At 53.5% G+C, this 10214-nt stretch overlaps 1 protein-coding gene across 3 annotated transcripts in view; it reads left to right on the top strand.

Moving 5' to 3' along the window:
* Positions 1-204: 204 nt before the first annotated feature.
* Positions 205-10214, top strand: part of Lmo1 (LIM domain only 1) — a 35956-nt gene continuing 25946 nt past the window's right edge. Inside the window, exons 1-2 of one of the 3 annotated variants that reach the window (XM_087616304.1) lie at positions 220-416; positions 5119-5378. In XM_087616304.1, the coding sequence (XP_087472430.1) occupies positions 5354-5378 (25 nt within the window). In that variant the 5' untranslated portion in view covers positions 220-416; positions 5119-5353. 3 annotated transcript variants of the gene reach the window in all.

Below are 10214 nucleotides of genomic sequence, written 5' to 3'. Positions count from 1 at the left end.
CAAGCTGCATTCTGGTGAGAGCAAGCGCAGCAGACTGCAAGAGGGAACCCGAGCGCGCGGCTGTGGCGGCTGCTCTGGCCCGGGCTCCGGCCCTAGCTCGGGTTCAGGCTCCCGCTTGGCTCGGGCCGGGTCCCAGCTGCTCAGCCCACAAAGCTGCGGCCCCGCCCGGCGCCCGCCCCCGAGCGCGCCGCGCCCTCGCTCGCTCCTCCCGCGCGCCCTGCTCGCCCGCGGCGCTGCGCTCCGGGCGCCGCTCGGTCCGCCCTCGTCGGCGGCCGCGGGGCGCGGAGCCCACGCGCGACCGCAGAAAGCAGCGCAGGCGCCCCTTTGGCGACAGTCCGAGCTGCGAGTCCCTCAGCATCCTCCGCCAGCACCCGGCTGGAGCCGCTTGAATACTATGGTTTTGGACCAAGAGGACGGTAGGTGCCAGGGGACACTTGGGAACAGCGCGGGCTCTGCCGAGGCCACCTCCATCCCGGTGACAGAGGCCCAGGCACTGGTCTCAACCGCTGCTTGGAGCCGGTTGGCGGCTTCCCGGAAGCTTGGAAGCTGGACCAGTGCCCTGTGTGTGTGAGAGAGAGTGAGTGTGTGTAGAGGGTGCCAGGCTCTGCGCCGCCCCGTGTTCCTCACCGGGATGAGGAAGTCTCCCCCTCATCCCCGCCCCGCGCGCATCCTGGAGCCTGTTAGCTGGGCACACTGCAGCCGGGAACTTTCTCGCTCCTGCCCCACTGCAGGAATCCGGAGCGTACAGAGACTCGTGGGGCACGGGCTTCCCGGTTGTGGTTGTACCCACCACCAGCCAATCTTTGGGCCTTCTTGAGTATTTTCATATTTTTGCATACCACCGTGTGAAAGAGACCCCCAGGAGGTGTTCAGAGAACTTGGCGGGTGAACGTGTATTCTAACTAGCTTTGGTCCTTGGGTCTTCCCAGCCTTGCACTTGGGGTCTGGGACTTCAGGGCCTACTTAGTGGGTGGTGTTGGCTTGGCCCCCTGCAGGGCTGGAAGGTGCATGCCTTCAGTTCACCCACACTACTTTAGTGAGTGTCCTGCTGGTTAGGTCAGATGGGTGGACTAAGCAAGAGAAGTTTGGGGTCTTTGGGGTCTCCTACTGTTACCAGATCCCTGGTGATCCGTTTGTATTAGAAATCTCATTTTTCTCTCATTTTTGGCCCGGTGGGTTGCAGAGAGTGGGGGTGGGGTGGGGGGGACTCAGGATAGTTGAAAGAGAGTCTTGCTCTGCAGCCCAGGCTGGTCTGGATCATATTCCTTTTAAGGAGCCCCAACCCCTAGAGTGCTGTAAACTTTGGGCCTCACAAAATCTAAGTCTACCCTTGGGTCTAACTGTTCCCTCCCCCTCGCCCCCACACACCTGCACTGTAGATGTCTTGAGAAGTCATCTTTGTGCCACCCTCAGGACTGAAGATGCTCATACAGTCATGCCCAGAGTGTGTATGACATAATAGGTCAGGAGACTCAGAAATTTAGAGTTGGGAGATGCTAATCAGAGGGTCTGTCTGTCTGGTCTCCTCTTTGGTCCCATTAATTACTTGTGTTATCCTACCATCTCCCCTATGGTGACCAATTGTCCTGGCTTGTCCAGGGCAGTGTTTTTTTAGCATAAAACGTCTTGTAGCATAGGGAATCCCCGAGTCTTAGGGCAGACCTGGGTCTTCCTAAACCCCTGGCTGTTTAGGGGCTCTTGTACAGGGGTGGGGTGGCTTTCATGGAGGGCCAGGGTAGATTTGTGCAGATTTGGCTTAGGCTTTTCTAAGACCTAACAGTTTATGACTGCAGTTGCTGAGGCCTCTCTAGCCTCTTTAGAATCTCAAAAGAGGGGGTTTGCTGACAGTGCCCTTCTCCACTATAAGCTGGTTGCAAATTTCTGTGCTTTGGCTGCTTTTTTGTGTGTAGGGAAAGGCAGGGCATCAGAACTTGGCCAGCAGGCATCCTGATGGCGCTGTAGATACTGGTTTACTCTGTCCTGTAACTGTCACGTGCACAGGGAAAGGGTCCTCGTCACCCTGAATACCTCTCCAGTAACCACCATCTTGGCCAGTGTGTAACTCCATCTTGGAGATGACTTTAGTGTGCTGGGAAAAGAGCCCTCAGGTTCAGACATGTTGGCCAGCCTCTGAAGAGTTCTGGATTATCTAGTCAGCCTGGGCCCTTAAGCATCAAGTGAAACTGTCCCTCACCCCCAATCAGGAACCCTTTTCCTTAGGTGTTTCTGCCAGCCACAAGGATGAACTGCTGGGACCTGTTCAGAAATATGTAAGGCAGCTAGCGGCTACCTCCATTCTCTTCCAAGAAACTTTGGGAACTGATCAACTGGTGTTCCCTGGCTGTCCCCAGAACTATTTGAAGGGCATTTTTGGAGCAGTCTTGGTGTGTTGAAGTGAGAGCGCTGGCTTGCCACCTGTGGAAAGTGTGGAGTGAAAACTGCCTCTTCCAGCCCCAGGGCATCTTAGAACTCCACTCAGACATCATTGGCATGTCCCTGGACCCAGAAGCCGCCTGGGAAGGGGAGGGCAGGAGGGTGGGGCCCACTTATGAGTGTAAGAGAGGCCACCTTACAAGTGAGGCTCACATCTGGCTCCTTCCTAAGGCCCCTGAGATTGCTGGGCAGCAATGCCACTTAGTTCTGGGGTTCCTCCTTCAGAACAAATTAGAGGCCATGCTCATAGCTAGACTGTAGAGGAAGCCAGCTGTAACATACAGCACCGCTTCCCTGCTGATATGCCCTTCCTGCCTCTGTAGCTCACTGCCTTGTGCCTCAGGCTTAGGAAGCAGGAGTCGTGACTCCTCAAAGGGATGTTGGCCAAGTGGCTGCCCGTTGGGTACCTTGGAAGCTGGCATGAGTAGAGGTTCAGACAAGAGAGTGGGAATGTGATCCAAGCTGATTGAGTTCTGGTTTGTGGGTCAGGGTCAGGACCCCAGAGCAAGGCGTAGGCCCCTGGAGATCAGGAGCAAGACTACAGACCTTATGTCTCCAGATAACCCAGAGATAATTCTTCCAGACACCGCCTTGTCAGGCCCTGTACTTGCTACATTGATTGGCCCTGGTTAAGAGCAGGATGGGGGTGGGGGGGCTACACCAGCTGGGCAGGGGGCAGCAACAATGAAGCTTCCCCTCACACCTTGAGGGCACAGCTCTCTGGCTGCAGTGGCAGGGGAGAGATCAAGCTTGCAGTCCTGAGGGACAGTGAGTCTGAGCAAAATGATATATTTAACATCAAATATACTCAAGGACTATTAGGATTAAGTATTCAAGATGAAGGGGAAAGAGAAGCCCTCTGAGCTGCAGATGAGGCACCTCATTAGAAACAGCTGCTCTTCAGTCTCCTCAAAGCCTGACTTCGCTGCTTAGGAGTGAGGATGGGCTACGCTCCCCACCCCATCCTCCTGTAAAGTATGGGGGCCTCCAGGGGTGGAAAGGGCAAGGCCAGTGCCCCACCCCACATTGTCTGGAGCACCAGTTACCTTTCACATGCTTTGCTCTGGCAGCCTTAGAGCCAGAACAGATGTGATAGTTCATGACAGGGAACCTGAGCTAGGAGCGCGCCTTTTAATCCCAGCACTTGGGACGCAGGCACAGGCAGATCTTTGTGAGTTCAAGGCCAGCCCAGTCTACAGAGTGAGTTCCAGGATGTTTCAAAAAAACAAACAAACCAATAAAAATCGGGGAAACCGAGGCAAAAAAGAGAAGTGACTTTTCCAGATCTGCTATTTTTTTTTAAATTTTAAAAAATTTTATTTATTCATTTTATATATGACGGGTACACTGTCACTGTCTTCAGACACACCAGAAGAGGGCATAGAATCTCATTACAGATGGTTGTGAGTCACCATGTGGCTGCTGGGACTTGAACTCATGACCTCTGGAAGAGCAGTCAGTGCTCTTAACCACTGAGCCACCTCTCCAGCCCTCTGCTATTTGTTAATTGGCAACAAATGGGTAGATTCCCAGCTGATAGCTCCCCAGGAGTCTCAGCTTCCTGTACCCTGCCAGAATCAAGTCATTGGCAACTGCCAGGACCAAGCTCCTAACATATCTGTCTGGAGCCCTTCTTGAGCTGAAAGTCATCATTTCCACTCCCATTTTGGAGCTCTAGAATATCTGGGACGAGGGTGGGGCACCCTTGGGGGTTTAAAAGTAGGTGGCCTTCCTGGAGTAGGTAGCCTGGACAGGATTTTTCAGGGAAGCAGAGTCTAGGAGGAGAGGCACTAGACCTGTCTTCCTTCCTGCTGTGTGAGCAAGAGTCGTCAGCACCACAACAGAGTCTTTTCTGCTATACCTAGTGCCTTCAAATAGTGTGTGGGGACATAGTAAGTGCTCAATAAATATTCGCAGGAGGAAAACGCCTTCATAAAGCTGTACTTGTTCAGAGAGAAACTGAAACAGGATTTCCCCCTCTGCACAGAAGCAGGATGTTGATGGGTGGTGGGAATAAGGGTAGCATGACAGGGACAGTCGCTGTAGGACTCACAGAAGGAATTTTGTGCGCTGCGGAGGAATTTACTTTGCCAATCACTATAGAATCGACTGGAAACCCTCTAAAGAGAAGTCACGATTAGAGAAATAGCCTTCCTATAAGGAAACAGAAACCAAGGTTGAAGGGCTTGGGACAGGCAGCGTCCACCAGACTGACACAGGATATCAGGGAGAAACCGGGGTACCCAAGCGGAGTCATTCGCCGAGCTGGAGCGGAGAGGCCTCCAGGTGGCGCTGCAGAGCCGGGCAACCGCGCGTCTCCACTCCCCATTAACCCGGCAGGGAGGGGGGCCTCGGGAAATGTGTGCATTTATTCAGTAGCAGGAGTGCAAACCTCATACATTGAGGGAGAAAGGCAGCGGGAGTCGGCCGCCGAGATTCCCCCATCTCTTTGAATATAATTTCAGATTGAGATTCAGATTAAATCCGAGGGGAAAACACTTTATGAGGCTGAAAGCTGTGTCGTTGCCAGAGCCAGGGTTATGAGCTATCAAATGCAATTACATTAAGACAGATTATACTGGGCAAATTGAGCCATTTAGAAGGTGAGAATCAAAGAAACGGCTCTGATCCTCTCTTCCCCCTTCTCTCTCCCTCTCCCTCTCTCTCTTTCTCTCTAAATTGCAGTTCGTAGTTCCTTGCAATTCTGAGGCACAAAAGTAGGTGAGACTGCTTTTGTATCTGCGAAGTGCTTCACTCCTGAATGTAATTCTAGCTGAGTGCAATCTAGGTTAAGAGCCGGACAAGCGGGTAATTAGAGCCCGCTTGCTGCCGGAGGACCGGCCGCCCAGCCGAAGCGCGCCCGGAGTCGGCGCCCTTTTCCCGGCCGAGCCGAGCAGCGGCTGGACACGGAGTGCCCGAGATGATGGTGCTGGACAAGGAGGACGGTAGGTGGCGGGCAGGGGTCCCGACGTCCCCAACGCCTTCACCTCGGCTCGCGGGATGCCACGCACCGGGACTCAGGGACACAGACACGGGGCCACGCCGGGTTGTGGAGCCAGCTGGCGGCCCGGGGCGGGAGGACAGATCGGGGTGGGGTGGGCGAGCTCCTGGCCTCGCGCCCCCTAGGTCTCCCGGTCTCTGGACTGGCGGACCGGGAGAGACGATTCGCCGCGGGGCGGCGTGGAGGTTCAGAGTGCCCTCTGGTCTCTGCGCTCTGGCGCTCGGCTCTGAGCGTTTGGTCTCTGCGGCTGCTCCTCGCTCACCGCAGCCATAACCCCCGCGCCCGCCGCGTAACCGGAGAGGCGCCGAGTGCCCAGCAAATCAGCAGCTTCAAGGGAGAAAGGAACTAGAGAGCTTGGGGGCGAGCGAGAGCGCGGGAGGACCGCGCAAAAGCCGGGATGCAAGCTCAAGAGGAGAAGGCCAACTGGGTCCTTCAGGGGAAAGCTGCTCACCAGCATGACTTGGTGAGAGGGGTGTCTCCTGCGATGGCCTCTATCCTCTGTCTCCTTGAATGTGAAGGCGGGAGTTTGGGCCTGGGGAATTGTCCCACCATGGGCCAGTAGGACTCCAGAGGGAGTGGTTTGAGGGTGGCCTGGATGTATGGTCAAGAGAGCTTCGGAGCTGAGAGGTCACATGACTGTAGACCACTAGCAGGTGGTCTCATAGACCCTAAAGTCTTTTTGGCTGCCAGTGCCTTACAGTAAGTGACCTAAAGGGTTGGGGATCCCAACTGTCTTGAAAGTAAAAGGCAGCCTGTGTCCTGTGACCTAAGACAGTCACTAAGTCCAGGGAGTGGCTGCCCCAGGATGCCTTGGGTCCTTTGTGTGTTCTGTAGGTACTGTAGGGGAAGGTGGGCAAGATGATTGGCAAGCCCACTGTTAATGACATTTGGGTGGGGACTGTAAAGGCTAGGAGTAATGGGACAAACCCAGGAATCCTCCATTGGGTTTGTGCCTTCTGTCCACTGAGGTGTGGTTGCCGTGACTACCGGTGAAACTGAAAGTTAAGTGACTTGTTCAAGGTCATACCGATGTTCAGTTGGTTGCTGTCATAGACTAACTATACCTTCTGAGGTATCAGCAGAGAAGACCTTTAAAATGTCCAACCTGTGTGAGTGTATGCAGGGAAGGCATGGGGCCGTTAAGTCCCCAAAGACAAGCCCTTGGCACCAGTGAAGGAAGAGATAGAGGAAGGGATCTAGATGATTTGGGGCTGGCTGGAAGATAAGAGCATCTTCAGCACATTCTCCTCTATTCACAGACCCTGGAGCTCCAGGCCGCCATCAGAGTACTGGGCTACTCTTGTTTTACATAGAATAGAAGGAGAAGGAAAGGTCTGGGATCAGGACAGACAGGGAGAGAAGAGCCATTGATTTGGCTGTTTTCATCAGTAATCCTTTATCCTGTGTTACTTCAGATCAGTCACGTCCAGCTCCAGAGTTCTCTTGATTGTCTACAGGGACTGTCACTATGAGTTGCATTGGAAAGCAGGGTGCATCTTTAACCAAACTTATTCCACATGCTCAGCTTCCCAGATCTAAGCCAAGAACCCAGAAGACCTGAGTTTTGTATGAGGGAGCCCCCAGTCAAGGAAGATTAACTATATGTTGACAAGATGGCATTTCCACCACTGCCCAGGGTCTGTCCTAGCATGGTTTGGGCTCTGGGGATAATGCTAAAGGGACCGAATGTCTGGAGACCTTCAGACGTGCCACGTAACTGGGTATCTTGAGCATATGATTCCTGTGGTCCCCACCAGAACTAAAGAATGGAGCTCAAGATGCCACTTCCTCTCCTACCTGTACAAATAATATGGTGGCCCTTCACCACTGGTACTACTGGTCTCTGGGGTCCATGACAACATAAGGAAAGCAAGGTGGCTGGGTTCCCAAAGGTGGCATCTTCATTGTGGAGTGAAGAGAAGCTGTGCACACACCCACTTGCCTCTCCACACCTGCTGCCTAACTTCACACACACTTCTGCTCTCCCAGAATGCGGCCGCCAGGACTGCATGGCAGATGTGGTGCCCTAGGCCCTAGGGCTGCACAGAGCACCCACTGTCTGGCAGCAGCGGGACCTCGGGGCTCCTGTTAGTCTCCCCAGCACCTTTTTTGTACCCGACAGCATCTTGTTGAGAGAGGCTGGGCTCCTCTGGTTGAAGTCAGGTCTGCCAGCTGCAGAGGACCAAAGCCCTCGCTCTGCTGGGCTGCAGGGCTTTCATGTTGCACTTCTGAAAGATAATAAAATATCAATCGTTTTGCCCTAGCAACGGGTTTAAGAGACTTTCTGAAGTATTGAATCGTCAGAAAAAAATTTTTTTTTTTTTGCTTTTAAGCACAGTGCATTATTAATAAAGTGATTCATTAGGTCGAGCCGTGAAGGGTCACCATAGAGGCAGAAAGATCTGTTTTGCAAATGGTTAAACTTCGGGGTTTTAAGATTAATTGCTTTCATTTGGACACTTGCTCTTGGCCTAGCTATCTCCACTTTACTGGAACTCAGGGTTTGGGTTTTCTAAATGCCGTGGGTCCCCCTGTCAGCAAAAGGGGTGGTGAGCTCCTCCAACTCTCCTGGAAAAATAGTCCACCCCCTGGCACCTGCAGCTTTGGCTGGCACCAGACTATGGAGTTTGAGTGTGGGCGGGGGAGGCTGAAGTGGGGGGGCAAAGAAACTCCTGCCCTGAACCCTGCAAATCAAATTTGACCTTCACTGATGAAGAAGAGCCCCCCACCCCCAGTGGGGACCGGACTAAAGAGTTAGAGCTTGAACTGTGGAGGCCTGGGCAAGAGAGGATGCTGAGGGCACCCAGCTGGGAGTGCCAGCATGTTCCCAAATGCATGCTGGAGCAGGGCTGGTCTGGGTTTAAACGGCCTCTGTAAAAGCCCAGCAGGATGGCTTGGCTGACCACAGGAAGCAGCAGGCACATTGTGGAACTAAACAGCAGACATGATTCCCAGAGCATTTTTTAATAAGTAAAAAATGCTTAAGGAGAAGCAAAGCCATCCGGCTTGGGGAGGACCAGACAGTGTAGTCTTCAATTGTTAATGACTGCTAGGAACACAGCCTCACAGTCTGTGAGGCTGCTGCCAGCGGGACCTCCTGGTCTGTCCCATCATGCCTCAGACCGCAGAGAGTAGCGTGGCCCTGGCCTACGTGGCCCCAGATATGGAGACTGGGAGCAGCCACAGTTCCATGGTAGAGACCCTAGCCCATTGGTGGAAAGGCAGCCCAGTTGGCACTGCAGCCTGCTAAGGGCTGGTAAAGGCCTGGCATGGATGGCGGACTGGGCTAGTGCCTGGTGGAGGGGGTGTCTTCATCCACACCTGCCATAACCAGCTCCAACAGCAGCCACTCTCTGCTGGGAGGGAGGTGCCACAAACCCCTAACAGCAGGATAGTCACTGCCCCTTCCTGCACAAACTCAGTCAAGCCCCGAGACTCTGTAAAGATGAGGCCCCCCACCCTCCTGGAACACTGAGCAAAGAGCAGGTGCCCCGCTCAGTTCCCCTGCTCTTCATTCATTTGCCCACACAGAGGACCGAGGGGGTGGGGGACAGGGAAACAACATAAATTGGTCTCTCGTCCAGAATCCGTGTCTCACTAATGTACCCAGATTAACTCAACTGTAAATTGTCTCCTTGGATGGCGGTGTCTTGCTAAAAGTTTCCCATATGATTCATGATTTGGATTGCTTTTAACGGCTATTGGCTAAGCAAGCTGGTGACTGTACAAGGTGATGCAATTGGCATTAGCGAGGGGAGGCACGGGAGCGTGTAATGCAGTCAATACTGCATTAACTACTGATGCCCAATTACAGGGAGCCTTTCAGGAGCATTAAGACCAAGGGAAGCTGAGATCACTAGCCGCTGCTCGCCTAAAAGCTTCACCCTTTACATGCCGGGCCTCGGCACTGGCATGGCCACCTGCTTGGGCTCCGTGGCTGCGGGAGCTGCCTGTCTCCCTTGCTCTCTCTTTCTAACCATGCCCCACGAAGATACTTTTAGCACATGGAAGTATGCTGGGGTCTGCCTCTCATCTCTTCTGAGAATTCATTTCCTCCCTTATACCCTCTGCCAAAGGAATCGGACCCATTGACAGGACAGTCCGGTGCTACCTTCTTTAATTAAGAGCCTCTCAGCATTTATGAACAGGACTTGGACGTGGCTTGCTTTGGTCTCTCAGAAGGATGCTTGCTTCTGAGCGTCTGTGGCAGGCCCTCTGGGGTCCTGGGAGAGAGGCTCAGAGATTCAGCCTCATCTGGGCGGCCAGGCCAAGGCAGCGTGTGTTGGGAAATGGCTGCATGGGCTAGGCCATCTTTCAATGGAAGACAGAGCTGTGATGATAGAAATGGGGAAAGTGCTGCCCATGAACGACTCGGGCCATGCTGGAGTTCTAAGCAAATACAAATTCAAAGATTTGGTGTCCCCCGACCTGAATGGTGCCTCCCACACATGGGAAACCTATCTACTCCCTCTATGTAACAAAGAGGTCAAACTTTTTGCTTGGATCAATACTCCAGGGTCCTAGGGATCCCAGTACATCCTGATCAAGGCATTAGATAGACCGAGGGTTGGTTAGAACAGATGATAGAGAAAGGGGCGTTATGCAAGGCCATTACACCTGCTTGCAGCCTCTACCATTCTGCTGAGCTCCGTTAGTGCAGTGTCTGCTCTGTATGCCGTGTTCCACCCAATGTTGAGGCCGCTTTGCCTCCATACCTTGTCACCTCTACAATGAGAACAGCTCCATCTGCCTAGATTGCCACCAGCATTAAATGAGGTAC

Source organism: Rattus norvegicus, chromosome 1, assembly GCF_021556685.1.
Source record: "Rattus norvegicus strain SHRSP/BbbUtx chromosome 1, alternate assembly SHRSP_T2T, whole genome shotgun sequence".
In the NCBI taxonomy this organism is placed as follows: Eukaryota; Metazoa; Chordata; class Mammalia; order Rodentia; family Muridae; genus Rattus; species Rattus norvegicus.
This window is presented reverse-complemented; position numbering and strand designations above follow the sequence as displayed.